At 40.6% G+C, this 22,646-nt stretch overlaps 1 protein-coding gene across 9 annotated transcripts in view; it reads left to right on the top strand.

The window, feature by feature from the left end:
* Positions 1 to 22,646, top strand: part of DOCK10 (dedicator of cytokinesis 10) — a 314,615-nt gene that overhangs the window by 239,295 nt on the left and 52,674 nt on the right. For all 9 annotated transcript variants that reach the window (XM_055120250.1, XM_055120249.1, XM_004610790.2 and 6 more), the window contains exons 24-28: positions 436 to 554; positions 4,549 to 4,618; positions 8,293 to 8,406; positions 10,803 to 10,874; positions 17,610 to 17,756. In XM_055120250.1, coding sequence (XP_054976225.1) covers positions 436 to 554; positions 4,549 to 4,618; positions 8,293 to 8,406; positions 10,803 to 10,874; positions 17,610 to 17,756 — 522 coding nt within the window. The remainder of the gene's footprint in view (positions 1 to 435; positions 555 to 4,548; positions 4,619 to 8,292; positions 8,407 to 10,802; positions 10,875 to 17,609; positions 17,757 to 22,646) is intronic.

The raw sequence follows: 22,646 nt of genomic DNA, 5'->3' as shown, positions 1-22,646 counted from the left end.
TTTCAAGAGCAAAGGGTTTTATTTAACGATTCCTAAACGGTTTCTGTCCTTTGCTTAACAACGACTAAGCAAAGCTCAGGAGAGCAGGAATGAGGCTAGTGACAGAGTCCAGGGCTTGCATCTGTGAGACCGTGGGCTTAGTTCCCAGTATCACACACCTCACGCACCATCAGATGTAGCTGGTGACTCCTAAGGACTGCCCAGAATCCCCACCCCCCGCACGGAAAATATGCAAAGATTAGATTTTTCAAAGGAAACATGATTGAAAATCAGAATCCTTTGATTTTTTTTAGTCAGGTAAGTGTCCTGCCATTGCAACCTTCCCTCTTCAGCTGAATACCGTGCTGATAGGTGAGCAGGGATATTCAGACCCACGCGCTGAAAAACACCCTCAGAAAGGGCTTCGGATTTAATCAGTGCCTCTTTGCCCTGCAGAATCTATTGAACGTTGAAAAGATTCAAGCAATCATGAGCTTCCTCCCTATCATCTTGAATCAGCTCTTCAAGGTCCTGGTACAGAATGAAGAAGATGAAATTTGCACCACCGTGACCAGGTAGCCACATTGCCACCCCCCTCCCCCTCCGCGGAGAGGAGACCTCGCATGCTTGCCTTGTGTGTGAATGCACTCAAATTTACTTCTCAGTCTTGAATTCTTACCTTCTGACCATTTGTTATTATAATTATTAGAGGAAAGATGGAGACCCATTTTTTATTTTAACTCTTTTTTTAACTTTTTAAACTTTTTTTAACTTCCTTTGTTTCTTTTCTTTTTTATTTTATTTTATTTTGTGTGTGTTTTATTTTATTGAATCACCATGTGGAAAGTTACAAAGTTCTCAGGCTTATGTCTCAGTTATACAATACTCACACACCCATCCCTTGACCAGTGCCCATATTCCACCACCAAAAACCCCAGTATACCTCCTACCCCCGCCCCCCCACCCCCACCTGCATAACTGATGAATTTCACTTCATTTTCTCTTTACCTTGATTACATTGCATATTTCAACACAAAAATCACTATTGTTGTTGGAGTTTCCCCCCAAAAAAAGACAGCCCTACTGCCAAGGAAGCATTTGATAATTAGTTTTCCATTGCTGAGAATGAAGAGATATGAATCCCACTGCTCCAAGTACATAACTCTTTTTTTTAAGTTTTTTTTTTTTTTTGCTTTTTGGGTCACACCCAGCGATGCTCAGGGGTTACTCCTGGCTTTGCACTCAGGAATTACTCCTGGCGGTGCTTGGGGGACCATATGGGATGCCGGGGATCGAACCCAGGTTGGCCGCGTGCAAGGCGAACGCCCTACCCGCTGTGCTATCGCTCCGGCCCCTCTTTTTTTTTTCTTTTTATCTTTTTTTTCTCTTCCCCCTTCCCGCACCGCCCAGTTCATACCTGCTTGATAGACCTCATAATATGGTGGACACCATGCCGTGTTTCTCCCCGAAAATGGGAAACAACCGGGAAAGAGGGATATTTCCTCTCCTCGGCTGGCATGGGGCTATGGCTTAGTTCACAGTCTAGAGAAATGGCTGCTACTTTGATTACCTTCAATATTTCAACAAAATACTCACTGTTATTGTTTGGAGTTCCCCCCACAGTCAGACCTGCTAAAAAGGAACCATTTCACATTGCTGACAATTAAGAGATATTTATTAGGTTTTGGGAAAGTCCAGGGAAAATTCTGCCAGAAATTGCATCCCTGCAAGCTTTAACTTCCCTTTTGTGGTGCTCATAAGATGGAAAAGCCTGGAGAGAGAAGCCCTTCCCCGCTGGCGCCGCATGAGGCAGCGGCTCAGTTCACAGTCCAGAGGCCTCTCTGCGAGCTGCTCGTGTCCAAGTTCAGTTGGCCTCCAGCATCATGCTCGTGCAGCAGCCACAAGCCCCTTTGTTTCTTTTCTTGGGGGTTTTGTTTGTTTGAGAGTTAAGGTTTTTTCCCTTTTTTATGGCTTTTGAGCCACACCTAGACGTGCTCAGGGATTACTCCCAACTCTGTGCTCAGAGATTGTTTCCAGGAGTGCTTGGGGTGGCCATGCAGTGCTCGGGATCAAACCCAGACCCCCTGCTGGCAAAGCATGTGAACTATCTCTCCAGCCCCTCCTCTGTTTTGAAAGTTTTTCTCTTTAGAGACAGAGTCACAGGCACTGAACTAATAGAGGGCTAGAGCGATAGCTCAGCAAGGCTGAGCGCATGCTTTGCATGCAGGAGACCAGTATTTGGCTCCAACACCACTTGGTTCCCTGGACAGTGCCAGGGGTGAACCCTGAACACAGAACTAGGAGTGTGGCCCCAAAGCTCCACCAGGTGTGGCCTCAAAACAAACAAAACAAAGAAATAATAGCTATCCCAATTAGCCTTTACTCGGTTTATTTAGTGGCAACTTCTTGCAAAAACACATAGAACAATATTGCAATCGCGACATTGGCATTGATATGGACAGAATTAGGACCCAGAACACCTTCATCTAATGATCCCTCACACTGTCCTGTTACCCACATTCCCACTACTCTCACTGCCACTCCTTAATTCCTGACAGCTACTGATCTGCCTTCCACCTCTTAAATTATATCACTTAAGGCACTCTAAATATATATTATGATTACTTGATAAATTTGGGCTGAAGCGATAGCACAGTGGTTGGGCCTTAGCCCTTCAAGCGGCCAACCCGAGTTCGATTCCTCCGCCCTCTCGGAGAGCCCAGCAAGCTACAGAGAGTATCGAGCCCACGCAGCAGAGCCTGGCAGGCTACCCGTGCGTATTGGATATGCCAAAAACAGTAACAAGAAGTCTCACAATGAGGGACGTTACTGGTGCCCGCTGGAACAAATCGACGAGCAACAGGATGACAGTGACTTAATACATTTATTTAAAATTTGACACAGTCTTTTGAAAGTGGCTCTTTTGTAAAGCTCAATTCTCTGGACTTTCTTCCAGATCATTTTGTCTGCCCATAAATTTCTTTTTAATCTCTGACTAATATTCCATGCCATAATAAGCATAGCAATGAGTATGCTAAATGGTCAGAATTGTTTTAGTTTGGATAAGATTTTGTGTGAATTTAAATTTTCACATCTCTGGTACTAATGTTCTGTGGTGCAATCTGTAAGTCATAAGGTAGTTGTATTGCAGTGGCATATTTAATTTTGAGCTTTTTCCAAATGTCCATGTCATTTTGCATCGTGCTATATATTCCATTTTTCTTTAACTGCTCACTTTATATTTGGCTTTTTCCTCAACATACTTATAATATTACTAAGCTGTCTAGAGACTTTGGTAATCACAATTTCCTCCTTACAGAGACTTTTTGAAATAATTATTGAATCATATATTCCTAACAATCATTTTTCAGAAACACATTAGTCTTAGTTCTCTGAAGACAATTGGCATTAAAATATTTCTGATACCGTCCTAATCATATTACAAACCTCTCTAAGAATCAGTCTTTAGTCGCGTCTTTAAAGTAAAAAACCTGAAACAAAAAATTAAAGTATCTCTAAGCAGTTCTACACAAATTCACTTTGGATTCAGAATTTCAATTCCCAGCGGTGCTTTCCTCTGATCTTTTCAGCATGGTATGTGTCTGTGTGTGTGTTGGCAACACTCCCAAATGTTTCAGCTGATGTAGCTGTTGGAATTCTGGGGCTTTCCTAAGGAGGACCATCTCGAAGCAACTGAAAGTATTTATGTGGAAAACTCTGCTCTCTTCACCAGTGCCCCTCAAAACCATACCCCAGCTAAAGGGGGGAAGAAGAGGGAGAACCCTAATCTTAGCCTGATAACTCTGATAAAAGCATATCTAGTGTGTCTACAGTGGCAGTCAGGCCTTTTAAAAGTACAATATGAAATAATTAAGACAGAGAAATAGTGCAGCAGGTAGGTCTCCTGCCTTGCATATGGCAGACTAAGGCTTGATCCCAGCAAAGGAAGGAAGGGAGGAAGGAACGGAGGGAGGGAGGGAAGGAACAAAGATAGGAAGGGAGGAAGGGAGAGAGGGAGGGAGAGTAGGAAGGAAGGAAGGAAGGAAGGAAGGAAGGAAGGAAGGGAGGGAGGGAGGGAGGGAGGGAGGGAGGGAGGGAGGGAGGGAGGGAGGGAGGGAGGGAGGGAGGGAGGGAGGGAGGGAGGGAGGGAGGGAGGGAGGAAGGAAGGAAGGAAGGAAGGAAGGAAGGAAGGAAGGAAGGAAGGAAGGAAGGAAGGAAGGAAGGAAGGAAGGAGGAAGGAAGGGAGGGAGGGAGGGAGGGAGGAAGGAAGGGAGGAAGGGAGGAAGGAGGAAGGGAGGGAGGGAGGGAGAAAGTTGTTTTAAATGTGATACTGCAGCACTGTGGCATTGCTTTCATCTTTGTGTTTAAAGATTTTAAGGCTGGAAATGACTCACAGGTATTATAGATATCAGTTTACTGATAGTGAGGAGGAGAAAGGGTCTGGAAAGTCGAGAGTTAGTTCCTTCCTTCATTGAGCAACTGGTAGGTTTACCAAGCACTCTCGTGACAAAGCAAGTGGTATTTCTCTGCCTCTTTCGGAAAGGGCTCTGAACAGCTCTGTTTTTCCAGGGTTTTGACAGACATTGTGGCCAAGTGCCATGAGGAGCAGCTGGAACACTCTGTCCAGTCATACATTAAGGTATGAAATCACCACTGGGGAATGAATCACATCCCTTCGCTCTCTGTGGTTTGTCTCCCTTGCTGTCTGTGGAACCTGGGAAGTCGCCCCCTCTAAGTGGGTGGTGCCCGCACGGCAATATCAAGCATCCCCATGAGCTACTTAGAATTCATTTCTGCATCATGGGCTGGATGTACCTTTTGAGTGTATCAATAATGTGTACGTGTGCAAATGACTCTCCCTGTGGAGAGCACAGACAGAGGAGGAAATGAAAACACTGCACTTTTGCTGTTCACTTGCAATGATGTGAAAATCCTGTATAAATTTATGAAAGTTTTTTTCCCCCTATGGTGTGTTGAATGTTCTGTGTTTCTTCTGCAATGTTTTCTTAGCTCTTCTTATTGTTTTCTCAGGCATTATTTCATTTTCCCAGTTACTGTGTATTTGTACCTGCCTCTGGTATGTTAAGTCCTTTCTCCTCTAGCATGCAACACCAGCCCATCCCATTAGCGTGCACCGCTTTTGCCAGTGTCCTGTGTCGTCTCGTTCAGACATGTGTCTGTTCTCATTTCCAGTTGTGAGTTAGTGCCAATGAACTTGGGGTGTTGTTTACTCATTAAAGTTCCTTGCCAAAGTGCTACCTTCCTAAATGAATGAACCCATTCTGATGTCCTTAAAATAATTTAGACTACTTTATCACACATAGAGAGGCTATTCTATTTTTCTCTAGGCTAAATCTTTTTTGGAAGCATGGACCTTTTTAACTAATAGAATATGTGTCATTAGCACATTGGATAGACATAAAGCCATATATTTCAGATGTTTAGAAAGGTGCTTCGAGAAGAATGGGGAGGTGGCTGTCATTCTAGAAATTTGTAAAATTAAAAAAAAACTCCTGTGAAAGGAAATAGAAATTTTATTATGAAATGAAGCTTTGAATTACTATCAGTTGAGGTTTTTTGTCATTGCATTTTTCTGTCTGTACAGCTTTTACTTGTAATAAACGGTATATAAAACTCCCAAATAACTAAGTATGAGTTTGTGCCTCTATATGAGCTATTTTAAAATAGCTCACATAGAGACCCTGGAGGTAGCTCAGAGGGCTGGAGATTCTTTCATGTGACAGACTCTAAGTATGATCCCCAGTATCTCCTGGTCTCCCAAGTACCACCAGCTGTAATTCGTGTCTCCCCAGCACTAATGGCCAATTAGCACTTTATCCTTGTCCCCCAGGCCTCCAGAGCATTGCTTGGCAAATACAATCACTGTCACTGTCATCCCATTGCTCATCAATTTGCTCAAGCGGGCACCAGTAATGTCTCCATTGTGAGACTTGTTGTTACTGTTTTTGGCATATCGAATACGCCGTGGGGAGCTTACCAGGCTCTGCCGTGCACTCAGGATACTCTTGGTAGCTTGCTGGGCTCTCCGAAAGGGACGGAGGAGTCGACCCGGGTCGGTCTCGTGCAAGGCAAACGCCCTACCCACTCACTGTGCTATCTCACCAGCCCCTGTAAATCCAATAAATAAATAAAAATTAGTCAAATAATCAAATGCCAACATTTTTATATCAATTTTTCCATGTAATTTAACCAAGAAATATCTACATTTCAATTACAGAAATCCCATTCCAACTACAAATGTCTTTTCAATTTGTTTTATGTTTTACACCGTGAGTACAAATCAATGTATCATTCACCAGAATGATCAACAGAACTTTTACCCTCTCAATGATCACCCCAATTTTCCATTTCCATCTCTACTGGGGCTAAGACAAAAAATATATATTCCCTGATCCAAATTATAATGGGGCATCTCCATTGTAATGTAAGCATTATTTACCTTGATCTAGTTTACTCATTGAAAAATGCATTAACAACACCACTGGTGATGTGACTATTTTATACTTCTTTTGAGAACTTTTCTTAGTGAACCATTGTCAGAAACTGTCTCTGCTGTCCTTGCAGATCTGTTTGGCGACTACATTTGTTGTGGTCTTCATTTTTAACCAGGGTGTTATAAATATCCTCATAAAAGCCCCAATTTTGTAACACACGAGTTTCCTGGTGTATTTTCTTTAGTGGTCCATATGCACCTTTGAAAAATGTCAAGTTGGCAATTATTTCTAGATGTTTTATCTTACAAATGGCAAGTAAACATGATCAACTGATGCTTTACTCAGAAAAGAGCACTGAGTTGGCAAGAGGGAAACTTGGTTCCAGTCAAACAGTAAACCAAAACAAGCAGTCTCTCTAAGCCTCATTTTCCTCTTTGTGAAGTGAAATTAGCTGGACCAGATAACCAGCCACTTACATTTCTCTGTGACTGGACTCCCCTTGCCATATATGGAGCATCCTGAATTTAATCAAGGAATCTGATTTTTTTTATTTTTAATAGGAAAAAATTATCTCTCAACTCCAAAATATTTAAGCCTCACTGGGTATTATAATCTAAATGGGTGGGCTGATATCAATATATTTTTATGTCCTTTAAAGATGAGATAGTCATTGTAAAATTTGCATTTATTCAGAAATAAATGAAACACCATTTCAGGTTCAATGGTGCTAAATGTTGCTAACTCACCCCATCTACAATATCCAAAGTTCACACCGACACTGTGAGTTTTTTTTTTTCCAAAATGTCTATAGCCAGTCTAATCAAAAACCAAGTATTGCATCAATTTAAGTTTCTGGCATCTTCTAGCTAATTTTTAAAAATAAGGCTTCAGAGCTAGTTGAAATGTTCTTGTAGCTAAATAACAGTGCGTGAGATTAGAGAGTTGATGGCATTGTTCTCAGAGGAATTCTCATCCGTAAAGAGGGAAGGAAATTGCATTGCTCTGGATCTCAGCTAGTTTCATGCTTTTATTAGGGTTGTCTCTCCTTCGGGATGAACTTGGAAAAGTCAGGCCCCATTGGCATGACTTGGTGACGACACGTTACAAAGTTCAAAGCAATACTTACTGCTCCACATCCGAGCATACCCCTGCACAGAACTAGTTTCTTGCTTTCATTATAGATTATAGTGAACTGTGACTATTAAAATTCAGTGGCCTTTCTCGAAGCAAACCCAACTTCTAAGTAAAGTCATCTCACAAACTGATACTGATATTCTTGATATACACGAGGAACTGCTCAAAAATCAAATCATGGCAGGTACTCACTGGTGCATGTCAAAACCAATCTATTAAGGGAAGAAAAAATGGGATAGCCAATGTCCATGAGGGTCCAAGCATGACATGGGAAGACCCTGGGCTTGAGGGCAGCTCTCCTACTGGCCTCTGGAAGGCATCAACTTCCTCACTTGGCTATTTGAGTGGGTGCTCTACACTTTCAGGATGAAGAATTGCTACCATGCCACCTGGTCCCAGTGGAAGGAAGAAGGGGAATGTGTCCTGAGTAGGTGGGTCAAAGCCCCCGATATTGCCTTGAATCTGCCAAATTTCTCTCCCATTCTTATGGCTCCTACAAACCAAAAGTTTCAGGAGAGTTTAGGAGAGCGAGGCCCCACCTAGTGCCAAAGCCCTACCTAGAGGCAGGAGTGTGATAGTCTCATCATCAAACCATTATTTATTTCATAACAAAATCTGGCATGAGAGGATAATTTTGAGATATGAGAGCTCTTTGTTGGAGGACATTTTCAAAGTGGTGATGTTTATAAGGGGTTTGATTTTTTGCCTTTGGGGTCTTCTTCAGTTTGTGTTCAAGACCAGGACATGCAAAGATAGGACGATCCACGAGGAACTGGCTAAAAATGTGACTGGTCTTTTGAAATCCAATGAGTCGACGACAGTTAAGCACGTCTTGAAGGTAAGAATTTTAACGGTGCTCCTGTAATTATTGGTACTTGGGAGGACTCGCTCTCACCCCAGAAGGTGTCAGAATTCATTGGCTTTCGTAGCTTATTTCTCCTAGGGTTTCTAGAATATGAAACACACTAAAACTCTAGTCTATATGGAAAAGTAGCAATGGTGCTGGAGAGATAGTATTGTGGGTGTGGCCACAATTGCATGTGACCAAGTCAAGTTCAGTCCCCACTACTGCATCTAGTGCCCCAAGCACACTGGAAATGATCCCTGAGTGTCAAGCCAGGAGTACAAATATGACCACATACACACACACACACACACACACACACACACAATGTAGCATAAGAGCTCTAAATCAGAGGAATAGACTCAAGTTAGATCCTTTGGCCTGAAAACTTTGGCCTGAAAGCAAAGTCAGTGATGATTGCAAATTTTCTTGAAGATTCTAAAATGTTAAGCATCGGTAAAGCCCTCTGAATTATAGACAGAGCAAGAGAAAATCACAATGAAAGGATTCTTGACCACAAGTCAAAGCGAAGAGACAGCAACTCTTTGACCCTCTTTCAAAAGTCTAAAGGCAGGCATTGTGTAGGAACATGCAGAAGAGATGGCAAGAAATTTTTCATGAAAAAGGTTATAACCCCAGATTTCTCAAACACTCTTGAATGTGGACTCTGGTTAAAGTAAATCTGTAGCATGACTTGACAGAGGAATGATTGATAAGTAAAGAGCCAGTAGAGAAGACTATATTCATCAAGGGCAACACAAGTTCTCGAGTATCAAACTATTCTTGGCCACGCAGCGTGTTTGCTTACGTGGCCCTTCAAAGCACACTCATTTGGATGATTCAGATGAGAGGGCTGAGCCTGTAGATGACAGGCACCTTCATTGGCCTATGGCATGTCTCAGAATGAAAGAAGGATCCTTCCCCTTTGAGTGCTTTCATTCTACTGGGGGATTATAGCACAAATTAATGTCCGTCATAATATAAAAGTAATTATGGTACTTTGGAAGGTAGGAGGAGTTTAGAACAACAACAACAAAAACATGTCCTGAAATTAAGAGCACCTGGATCTATTGAGGGTTCAGAATAAGTTTTGCACTGAATAGAGCTTGGAGAAAAACATGTCTTTAGGGGATATTTCTGCAAATGGCCCCTTTGTCTAGTGTGTGGGTTGCAGGAGAGGCAGCAATGACCTACCTATGCAAATATTAAAGAGAGTGTTCAGTGCCTATACACACCAGAAAAGAGGGAAGGCCACTGCTGCTGTCAGATAAGCAAAGACAAAACTCTGATTAATCCTGGTAGGTAAAGGCAAATAGTGGAAAAAAGTCTGAGCTGAGGAATAGAGATAAGTAGATGACAGTTGAAGAGACAAATGTTATAATACATGACAGCGTAGTTTTAAATGTATTTGGGACAAGATAGAGGAAGGGGGAGGTTAAGGAGCGAACCTTTTATTAATTCAGTATTTCCAACATGAATTTAATCACAAGAAATCACTTTTGACTGTGAAAACTTTCCAGTAGGAAGCCCATGTCCTCCTTAGAACTCAAACCTTCTCTCTTTTTCTTCTTGGTCAGTCTTTAGGGTTAGAACTATCTGTGCTCAGAAGTTCTTAGCTGCAGAATTTATTTCAAACTAAAATCTAATGAAATTCAAATGTCCTTAAACAATAAAACAGGTATAAATTGTGATTATATGTATGAGTCATAGACAATACAGAACTCCCAACTACAGGACCCAACATAAATAATCCCCACAACTACAACATGTTGAGTGAAATTGGGAACCCAGGGGAATATAAATGGAGGAATTTGGTGTATATGAAGTTTGATGACAGATAAGATTAGATGGTATATTCTTCAAAATGTACGTGTACAACATATTTTTATATCTGAATATGATTCTTAGACCTAAGAAAGAGGGACCTCCATCCTGATATAAGCTTTGTCTTCCTCAACTGCACTTTTCATAAGAAATGATATGAGAATAGCAGATTTAAGTTATTTTGTTTCTACTCTAGGTCTGAAAGTGCTAAGAGCCCTACTTCTATTATATATAGTTTAATATGAAAGATTGGTCTTAGTTTTGCTTAATATTTCAAGCAAGAAAGCACCCCCTAAATCAATATTTTATAAAGTACTGTCTCATAAGCCATATAAAGTAAATAAGTATCTTGATTTAGTATAAATGCCCTTTGAGATGATGAAGGAACTGAGATTTTGGCATTTACATTTCCTGTTGGAAATGTCACAATAACATAATGGAGAAGGTAGTCTTGCACGAATAATACATGTTAAGATGAAGATACTATCACGCACTGTAAAGAACATCATTAGCATTCTTTGATCATAGTATAATAAGTTCTTTGTTGTCTTTTCTTTCCCTAACAGCACTCCTGGTTCTTTTTTGCAATTATCCTAAAATCAATGGCACAGCACCTGATTGATACAAATAAAATTCAGGTAGGAGCATGGAATATTACCTAATAATTATGCTAATGAATGTGCATCATCAATTTTTATTTTTTATTGACTGTGTACCTTAGCCACTTATGCTAATTTCTTTTTTAAGTGGGAGAAGTAATTATGTGTGTCAGTACAGGGTCTTCAGATGCAGATGCCAGGGCACAATTAGAAGTGCAGTTGGCTATGGAGGATCAGAGGGACCCACAAATGAGAAAGAAAGTTTGACCCCGATGGGGAAAAAAAATGGGAAAGAAAGAAGACTGTTTAAAATGGTCCTTGTGAGAAAATATTAGCAGAGCCACTGGACAGTCTGAAAGCAGCAAATACTCACTGGAAGAGTTCTTCATAAATCAGATAATCTGGCATTAGAATCTCTGCATGCTCAGTTCATCAGAGCAACCATGGTAGAAAGCAGCCTTGGAATGACCATTTGAGTGGATTCTGAAGATTCCGCAACTATTAAATTCCCTTCAGTAGATTTTATCTTGAAGGAACATCTGAACTGTGCATATCCATGGCTCACGGTTTCAGCACCCATTCATTCACCCATTCATTCATTCACACATGCTTCTGACTTGGCTCATCCAGAGTTTCCATGGATGAAAACTTCAAAGAGAGAGGAGTGTAGGGTTAACTGTAGCCTCTGTTACGGCAAATGGTATAGGGGCTCCAGATAGTTTTCATCATTTCCCACCTCTGCTATGTCTTGTAGATACCCCGTCCCCTACACCAGCAATTCAGACGTAATGGGTGGTTTTCCTGTGATGTAACCCTCACCCTTGAGGGGTCCAGAGATGCCTACTATACGGGAAATCACATTCAAACCATTTTTAGTTTGGCCTGAGTGAATTTTGCATTGAATTCAGTGAAAAACTCATCAAATTGAGTGAAAGGCACCCAAATAGATCACTTGAGTTGCACATTTATTTCTGACCGTTCCTTCTGTGGATCAGCTAGGGGGGGATCCCTAACACTGCCTCTTGCCCTTCAATCATTAATCAGAAGAAGATTGCATGAGGTGGAGACGGAGGTGATTAGTAGCATAGTCCTTCATTTATGCTCTCGGTGGAGAAGGTCAGTGTCTATGGCAGCTGCTTGACTTTCTCCACTAACAGATAACTACCCAGTGTGAGATTATTCCAGATGTCAATAACGGCAATGCAAATTAGACATTTGCACCAGGTAGATAACTACCGAGTGGAACTCTGACCTCAATAGACCTATTGTTAACAGAACTGTGCCATATTTTTATCAATCTTTATAAAGTCTACTGTAACTGAATATGATAATGCCTTAGCCCCTAGAAATCTTGCTAACCAGATCTTGTATTCAATAATACTTGAAATATCTAAGGATTTCTCTCTTCCTAGAGCCATACTTGAGTAAATTACTGATTTTTTCAGAAGATAGCTGAGTTATTTATGGTGTATTTTGGGCTGAGAGGTAGTACAGCTGAGAGGTAGTACAGCAGGTAATGCAGTTGCCTTACATGCAGCCAACCTGGATTTGATACCAAGAACCCTAACTGGTTCCCCTGAGCATCACCAGGAGTTATCCCTGAGGGCAGAAACAGGTGTAATGCCCAAGCACAGCTTAGTGTGACCCAAAAACAAACAAATAAACAAAAATTACTAAATATTGCAGGAACTCTACTGAGGGACCCTTACCTCTGTGCAGATTGTGTATGCTGGAAGAGATAACTGACTCAGGTCAAAAAAAAACAGAGAAAGGAATCCTCACTGTTTATTGGAATTAGCATCTTCATCTCTCGATTTGTGTTCTCACCTCCGTGGCATATTGTCCTTTTGGTTGCCAACATCCTAGAGATCTCAGTTTCCAACTAGTTCTTCAATCCTCTCCCAGTCTCGTCACCTGAAATGCTTTTCATCCACCAGAGTTATGGTGGCCACAATTCCCTAGTTCCTTGAGCTGAATCCAACACTGGAATTTTTGTGTTATTTTTGTGATCATCATCTCGTAATTACTGTTGAGCCAGCTCTGTGACCGACAGTCCTTCTTTGGAACAGAAACCCCTCTTGATGTCTTAGCATGTTGGTCCCAGCACCTTTTTGACGTCCTGGATATTGCCAGACAACTTGATCTTTTGTCACCCATGAATCTGTTTGTCGTGCCCATGTCCCTCCATCTCTCTATTCCTTCTTCTAGCATTTGCCAAGGCAATTCAGCTATTTCCATGAAGCTTCAAATGGAATCTCTCCAGAATTCTAACAGCCACTTTAGAAGATGATCCATTTTTAGGGTCTTGTTTAGTCCTATACTCTGGTAAAGCATACCATGTTTGTGAATTTTAATTTGTCCACTCTGAAATTCAGGACCCCTTGAGTAACCACCTTCAGCAACTAGTGAGCTTTCATGGTTCATGCTGGAACATTTAAGCTAATTTTTACAGCTCATTTGAGTATACTTCTTTTTAATTTTATGAGATCCAGAAAGTTCACCCCATAGTTAAATAGGTCTTAACCTCCCCCCCCCCCACACACACACCTCCCCCCTCGTTCCGAGTAGCAGAGGAAGGACAGCTTTAAAAGGCCATTGGAAGGACAGGGAGAGAGTATATAGAATTAAAAGGGACCACTGTGACAATGATAGTTGTTCACTGAATGCTGAAAATAGGTAAAGTGATATACAAGATAATCTGTCGGTCCCTGTATCACAAACCATAATGCCCAGAAGGGCGGTGGGGAGAGAGAGAGAGAGAAGAAAGGTGCCTGCCATAGAGACAGGCTGAGGCAGGGATGGGAAATGGGGATGGGGTGGTGATAGAGGGAAACTGATAGAGGGAAACTGAAGACATTGGTAATGTGAAATGTACACTGTGGATGGGTACTGGAACATTCTATGACAGAAAGTCAATTATGGACAGTTTTGTTACTGTGTATCTCATGGTGAGTGAATTAAAAAAAATTATCATCATAAGGTACTATACTTTACTGTCACTGTCACTGTCATCCCGTTGCTCATCGGTTTGCTCGAGCAAATCCTCAAGGCACCAGTAACGTCTCTCATTGTGAGACTTATTGTTACTGTTTTTGGCATATCCAATATACCACAGATAGCTTGCCAGGCTCTGCCCTGTAGGCACGATACTCTTGGTAGCTTGCCGGGCTCTCTGAGAGGAGAATAGTACTTTACAAGATGAAAATTTACATGATAGCATAATGTATGATTCTATATCATGATATATAATGATTATCACGGTGTTATATTTATTTTATAAAAAAAATAAAATAAAAGGCTATTGGCAAGGATGTGGGGAAAAGGGACCTTCATTGACTGCTGGTGGGAATATTTACTGGTCCAGTCTTTTGACACTTCTCAAAAAACTAGGAATAGAGCTTCCATTTGACCCAACAACTCCACTTCTGGTCATCTACCCAAGAAACCAAAAGCCCTATTCATAAAAGACATTTGCACTCCTATGTTCATTGCAACACAATAGCCACATGTGTATCTGGAAAGAGCCCAGGTGTCCAAGAGCAGATAGCAGGATAGGGAAATGGTGGTACACATACACAGTGTAATCTATTAGGCTCTGATAAAAGATGAAATCATTCCATTTGGACTATGTGGCTGGGTCTAGAGATTATCGTGTTGAGTAAAGTTAGGCAGAAGGAGAGGAACAGAATGATTTCCCCCATAAGTGGTATCTAAAATACCTTGGAAGTAAATGACAATTGCCCAAAGATAACCTCAGTTGAGTACTGGTCTTCAGTCGTAAGTTTGCTGTGGCAAGAGCTGGAGGGAAGGGATAAGATTGGGATGGGGTGAGGGGAACACCAGGACAATGGTGGAAGGAACTAGATACCTTGGTGGAGGTTGGGTGCTAGGATGGTTTCTGCACAAAAACCTTTGATTGGTGTATTATAAACCACAATTCCTAAAATATTTTTTATAAGTTTTGTTAATGCCTTGAAAGAAGTGACCTTTGTAATATATTCCTGTCTGGGAGAAGTGCCAATTCTTCAGATGGAAGAATAGGACATTTGTTAGCCTGAGGGTTCAGAGGTTCAGAGTCACCATCTTCGTGTCATGCACCCAGATGTCCCATCCAAGATTAGTGCCCCAGGTTCTTTCCCGCCCATTGTTCCTGGCCAATGACCAACAGAGCTCCCTTGTTTTGGCATGTAATCAGCTTTGGAGTCCCTTAACTCTTAGTTCTTAGTTCTTAATCTTGTGTTTGCTTTTCAGCAATATCTGGTCTTTTGCTTCCAGAGATAAGAGCCTCTAGTCTGGGTGGAAGAGAAAATTTAAACTGAAGATAAGACTTGTTCCTATCTCTCTGTCATTAAACTCTGACAAGTTAGTAAATGTCACCAGTGCAATTCTTTCTCTGTCACCTACATGTCAGATGATTTATTTAAAAAGAGAAAGAAAAAAAAAGCCAGGGTATTTAACACCTTAGAGTCGGTTTTCCCATCTGTAAAAAGAATGGATTGAACTGAGAAGCGGTCTGCTTTCTTTATCTGCTTGAACAGCAAGGTAACTGCACACCCTTACAGATAGGCTAATAATGAAAGTTCTTGGCTCTAGGAAGATGTTACAGTGGATAGGGCACTTGCCTTGCATGCAGTTAACCCCAGACTCAATGCATATGGTCGAGCAATGTAAATGGTCCCCTGAGTCCTGCCAGGGGTGATTTCTAGGCACAGAGCTGTGAGTAGTCCCAGAGCACCAAGGTATGTCCCCAAAACAAATAATAAAAGAATTAAGGACTCATCTTGGGCAATAGGAGCATTCGATCTTTACTAAGCTTCCTTCTCATAGCCCCCTTCAAAAGCAACTGCCACTGCCCAGCTTCCTTCTGGATTTCTCATTCCAGTTCTCTAACCGTTTCTATTTACCACAATAAGAAAGGAGCCAAAGCATCATTTGACTCCAAAACATTTGCAATAAATTGACCCAAGTTAGATGCATCTCTCTCTCTCTTTTGTTCTTTTCTTTCTTTCCTTTTTTTCTTTCTTTTCTTCTTTCCTATGAAATGAATAGCTTGCTCCACAATTAAAGGCATCACTTTCATCCAGGTGTAAGTGGGATGGGAGTTGAAGAAGTCATGAAAGATGTCTCCTTTAATTCTCAAGAGGCAGGCCCACCTGTGTAGGCCCCTGCCATCGTGACCATAGTGAGTTCCTGTTGATGAAGAAATGTGGGCCTCTTCTTAGTACTTAGCTCTGTAATCAAAGGCACATTCGGCCAGGAAATCTTTCTGTTTTCCACCAGTTTCTTGTTTCAACAAAAATTCCAAAGTCCTAAAATTCATCCCCTGAATGCAGACCCGTTCCTCATGACCAATGACCATAACACCTTCCAGTCTGCTCCCGCCTACAACCAAGGATCAAATCATGATGTTACCTCACTAACCCTCCCCCCTTTCTGCAGTCAAATCCAAAATCTGTGGTGAAGAAATGCCCTCACTTTTGGACAGGTTTGCAAAAGACCATTAAGAGTATCGTGTAGTTGCCGTCTGCAGGCTAGGATTAAGAGGAGGTCAGAAAGAGAAGTCTAGAAGAAAGTCTAGAACAAAATAAAAAGACTTTAAATACATACTTCATTTTTAAAAAAATAAAACTATAGTTTCTTTCAATTACAAGAGAATAATTTAAGTTTTTGCAGAGTATATGAAGAAAGGGAAAATAATGTGATTAAATCAGTTGGGTTATTTGCTATTTAATTTGATTTCTACAATAAACTTTTAATATGTGTAAAAGGAGAATAACCATGCAATCTTCAAATTGCTCCTACAATGAGATGCTGGAAAATTGGCTGAAAAAAATCCTTAGAAGTTCAGCCAAGCCAACATACGTATCCCACTGCTATATCTTGTTTGCTCTGTGAAACTCCTGTATACTAACCTCTATGGTTTTTATTCTTGCAGCAAAGCTTGGGTGCATAGCATTTTAGAAATATATGATTCAGTGTAGCTCCAAATTCCATCTGTAGTAAAAATGGAATCTAATGTTTAGGCCAACTTGTAAAGATAAATGAATCCTATTTCATGCAAACAGCCTGTTTAAATTCAAAACATGAAGTCTGGGATGGAAAAAGCCTTGCTCTCTGAAATGTTCCTTTCATGTGCAAGAGTTCAAACAAAATTGATTCCTGTGCCTCAGGGTGGTCTGGGGGTTTAAGAGACTTTATTCATTGGGTTATGCAATGTCACGGTCATACAATATGGAATCAATATTACCTGGGATTCACCACTTCTGGGACATTTCAAACAAATATTTACATTCCATAAACTATATTCATTCCTTAAATTCCCATAGCCATTCATTGGGAGAATCATAGTTTCTAAGTCAAAAATTAAGCTAAATAAAGAATCAATCTGTCTAAAATTCTAGAATAATATTCACTAAACCATTAACAGATTTCTCTAAAGGAGAATGGAGGGTAATTAAGATGTTAACATCAGAGGAAACGCACTCATTCTGCTTTGTACCTGTCTATGTTGTTTGAATAATTTGTAGTTAATACATGTTATAATTTAATGAAAATGGGTGGGGGAGATGGTGAAAATAAAAGGAAACATTAAATTACAATGATGGACAACATGACCTTGAAATGGAAAAAACTTCAATCTTCAGGCTTTCAGGCTTTCAAAGGAATTCTTTTTGTTTGAAGATATAGAACATGAAGTCTTTCTACTTTTTTTTCATGCTTCTGGCATTTCACACGTTATATAATAAATAAATAATCCATTCTTTCTTTCTTTAGCTTTCTAGGGCTCAAAGATTTCCAGAGTCTTACCAAAACGAACTGGACAATCTTGTAATGGTTCTGTCCGACCACGTGATTTGGAAATACAAAGACGCACTTGAAGAAACAAAGAGGGCCAACCACAGTGTCGCCAGATTTCTTAAGGTATAGTTTGGTGCAAAATCACAGATTAAGGGGCTGGAGCAATAGCACAATGGGTAGGGTGTTTGTCTTGTACAAGGCAGACCCTGGCTCGATTCCCAGCATCCCATATGATCCTCTGTGCACCACCAGGGGTGGTTCCTGAGTGCAGAGCCAGGAGTAACCCCTGTGCATCCCCGGTGTGACCCAAAAAGAAAAAAAAATCACAGATTAATCTCTCTCATGAGTGATATAAAGAGACACAACATGGGACAAATAAATGGTCAAAGATCGTGAAACCTGAAAACTGGTTTACAGTCCTGGCCTTACCAAGAGTGTGTGTGGGGTGAGGGGGTGGGGAGAGGGGAGGGGGGAGGGAGCGGGAGAGGACTCTGAGACTGAGACGGAGGGAAGTGTGCACGCTGTCCTCATGAAACTCTATCATTAACAGTATTGTAAATCCTGGGGCTTCAATTTTTAAAAAGGTCGCAGTTCCGGGCAAGCCCCTCTTGAGAGCAGATGTGAGATGTTCCAAATGCCCATCGATCCCCGCCTTCCTGTATGATAGCACTCTTAGATGAACACTTTTATCTGCACAACTTCCCAGCTTGAAACACTTCTTAATTTTTTTCCAGTTTGGAGTCTCTCAAAACAAAGGTCACATAAAAGTATCTATTTGAGTAGAGTCAAATCATTGTACTTCTAAATATTTTAAAAGATAAAAATAAAATTTTTAAAGAAGGATGTGTACTGTGGCAATATTATTCTCTTAGGCATTTCATCCCTTAAGTGATGTTGTGGATTGGCTGTAGTTCTAATAGTGACGTCAAATAGCCACTTTAGGAAACTTTTGGAAATTTTGCATTTTTGTTATATTTCTTCTAGAATCTTTGTATTTTATTTATTTATTTATTTTGCTTTTTGGGTCACACCCGGCGAAGCACAGGGGTTACTCCTGGATCTGCACTCAGGAATTACCCCTGGCGGTGCTCAGGGGACCAAATAGGATGCTGGAAATCGAACCTGGGTCGGCCGCGTGCAGAGCAAACACCCTACCCGCTGTACTAGCGCTCCAGCCCCAAGAATCATTCTTTTTAGATGATAAAAATATTGTGCCCTAATTACACAAAGGAATTATCAGTGAAGCTCTTGAACAACTACTTAATGTATATTTCCAGCATATGTACATGTATTTTCAAAAATCAATATAAATATATATATATACACCTAGAGGTCAAATAACCACTTTAGGAAACTTTTAGAAATTTATCGTTTTTGTTATGTTTGTTCCAGACTCTTTTTTTTAGATGATAAAAATACTGTGCACTAATTATTTCAAAGGAACTAGTAACAAAGCTCTTGGAAAACTACTTAATAATATATATATTTCAAGTAAATATGTACATGTTTCAGAAATCAATATATATGTATATATATTGAAGGAAGATACAAAAATAAACAAAAACTAACATAGAATCATGGTTTATGATTTAATTGATTATTCAGTCAAGTAGGAAGACACCATTTTCCTCTCTTCCTTCTTTTGTCCTACACTGTAGTTTAGATGAAGCTGCTTTTCTTGTTACTTCATGGTAACACCAGATCACACTACATAGATGTGAGAATTTATAAATAAATACAAGTAGCACACAGTTAAGAGATTTTGGGGAGTGATGTAATATTTGTTTTAGTTATCTTTGATATGTTTTTAATTTATCCTGATTCTTTTATAATGTATTAAACATTTTTCCAAATCATCACTCTATTTGAATCTATTTTTGTATTCACTGTTTATCTCTAATTCTTGAGTTTCTTGTTTCCAAAAATGGAGAGAGCTAGTCAGGATTAAGAGGAATAGAAGGTAAAGGACAAAATATTGCTTTCATTCACTGTATCACTGTATCACTGTCATCCCCTCATTCGTCGATTTACTTGAGCAGGTGACAGTAACGTCTCTATTCCTCCAAGCCCTGAGATTTTAGCAGTCTCTCCTTACTCTTCTTTCCCAATGATTGGAGGCTCTTTCAGGGTCAGGGGAATGAGACCTATCGTTACTGTTTTTGGCATATCGAATAAGCCATGGGTAGCTTGCCAGGCTCTGCTGTGAGGGCAGGATACTCTTGGTAGTTTGCCAGGTTCTCTCACCCCAAGGTGTGTATATATATACTTCTGGGTCCCTTGTGGTGAGAGGGTTCTCACCCACCCCCCTCTGGGGTGCTCGGAGTGAAAACAGACTGGCGTGAGGTCCCGTGGCATGGCTCTGGGGGCATAATTTATACTCCTGTCTTGGAGGAGCGGCCATTGAGATCTGGAGGGTGGCCAATGAGATTATCTGGTGCCGACAGGGTGTGGCAGGGTGTGGTTTATGGGTGTGATCCCTGGGTCACCAGAGATTGGGGGGATAGCAGGCAGAGGATCTCTGCTTCCAGGTCCCATTGAGGCCAGAGTCCAAGGTCACAAAGTTCCCCATTATCTGGGTTCTGTGGGACTTCATTCATGCCTGAGGCTAGGCTTGCATTAATACCAATTAATTAATTAATTAGGACCAATTTATTCCTGTCTGCTATATTTATTACTCTGCTAGTAATTTATTTGAAGCATTTAATACAGAGGAAGTGAGAGGAGATTGCCCAATTGTATATTGCCCAATTTTTTTTTTCTTTTTGGGTCACACCTGACAATGCACAGGGGTTACTCCCGGCTCATGCACTCAAGAATCACTCCTGGCGGTGCTCAGGGGACCTTATGGGATGCTGGGAATTGAACCCGGGTCAGCCACGTGCAAGGCAAACACCCTACTCGCTGTGCTATCGCTCCATCCCCATATTGCCCAATTTTTAATCAAAATATGTTCAAAGAAATATTATATTCTTCCCCATATTGAAAAAATTTAATATATAATGAATTAGAAAGTCTCTTAAAAAGACCTCCATCTACCCTTCTTGGCTTAAATTCTCTGTGCATATGGTAATAAATATATTTTTCCTTGAAAGAAATATTTAAATATTAAGTTTATAGGGAAAGATACTGGTTTAGTATATGGCGCATTTTGAAAGTTCATCACATAACACTGTTTTCAAATTGAGCTTTACTAGTAGTAGTTTATCATAGGAAAATTTTTAATATACTCTGTGAAATTTATTAGATGAATCATATGAACTAGGAGAGGAAAAAGTTAAAGGGGAAGTAAACTAATTTATTCAAGTAAAATAAAACCTAGTCAGTTGGCACAATGCCTGCGAATTGATAATCCTTTGCCCAACTTTCTATGCCCTACATTGCTTCCTCCCACTGGTGTTACATTCTCAGAAATCTAACAATACTTCTGTTGTTGCTTCAAATGACTTTTACCTCTCTTAGTCATTAATATTACATTAGAGATCAGTTCCTACGAGTTCATCATCATCATTTGAATTTAGCACCTGAAATAGAGTGTGGCACCATCATTGTTCCCATGTTTTTCCCTGAGAACAAAGATACCTGTGTATCTATATCTCGTGTGGACTGGAGGCAGGCTGGGGTGGGGGTGAAGTGGAGGGGGGTGCCCATGGGAGGGAAACTGGAGACAATCGTTTTGGCAAATTACACTGGTGGTGGGATGGGTGTTGGAGTATTGAATAACTGAAACACAACCATGAGCGGCTTTGTAACTGCATCTCACAGTGATTCTATAAAACTAAGTAAAATTTAGGGGCTGGAGCAATAGTTCAGCGTGTAGGGCGTTTGCCTTGCACACGGCTGACCTGGGTTTGATTCCCAGCATCCAATATGGTCCCCAGAGCACCACCAGGAGTGATTCCTGAGTGCAGAGCCAGGAGTCAGCCCTGAGCATCGCTGGGTGTGACCCAAAAAGCCAAAAAAAAAAAAAAACCCTAAATAAAATTTAAATAAATAAGGACACTAAACTAGGGGGAAAAAATAAAGGATCTGGCTAGAATATGCCTTCTTTTACTTCAATGTCATGAGGAAGTAATTTTTTGTAACAATTGGATCAAAAACCATGTACATTTCCCTGATTTTTCTTCTCTCTCTATCTGTAGGTTAATACATAATTAACTTACATTTTTGCCTCAGAAAAAGACAACAGAGGATGTTTAGGGAAAGAACTCCCTAATGGGGACATTTAGAATAAAACCCATGGAGGCTTCCTCTCCAAGCTGGGAAGCCTGGAGGTGTTTTCCACCCCTACTGAGAACTCAAACAATATGCAAAAGACTCTTTCCTCTTTTTCCTCCCTCCCCACTTTATAACTGAACATCTTTTATGTCTGTGATGTCTGTGTCTTCTCACTACTTTTTTTTTCCTCTAAATTGCAGGATTCTTTAAATTGCAGGACCACCTGCTTTTTACTGAGTGGAGACTTAGTTACTGAGAAAAGTTAATTTATATTGAAAATGAAAAATATATTTGAGGGAGTGTGGTGTATAGGTACATGAAAAATGCTCAAGAAAACAAAGAATGGAAAGCAGGGACAAAAAAGGCAAATTATCAGTGACAAAAAAAAAAAGTAAAATTTATTAGAAAAGAGAGTTCTTGTTTGCTCTCCAGTGTATTTCAGTGGGAGTCTTTCCACTCATGAACTTCCTACAGCAAGAAACTGTGGCCAGAAAAAAAAAAATTTTAAAAAGGTGGGGGGTGGGGGAAAAAAAAAAAAAGAAACTGTGGCCGGGCTGGAGCGATAGCACAGTGGGTAGGGCGTTTGCCTTGCACGCGGCCGACCCGGGTTCGATCCCCGACATCCCATATGGTCCCCCAAGCACTGCCAGGACTAATTCCTGAGTGCAAAGCCAGGAGTAATCCCTGAGCATTGCTGGCTGTGACCCAAAAAGAAAAAAAAAAAAAAAACAGAAACTGTGGCCACTCTTTTTTTAAGAAGAGATTCCTAAGTGAAAATGAGGAAAGATCCAAGAAAGG

The sequence above is a fragment of the Sorex araneus genome, chromosome X (genome assembly GCF_027595985.1).
Source record: "Sorex araneus isolate mSorAra2 chromosome X, mSorAra2.pri, whole genome shotgun sequence".
NCBI classification, from domain to species: Eukaryota; Metazoa; Chordata; class Mammalia; order Eulipotyphla; family Soricidae; genus Sorex; species Sorex araneus.
The sequence above is the reverse complement of the archived record's forward strand: the minus strand, read 5'-3'. Positions and strand labels throughout refer to the sequence as shown.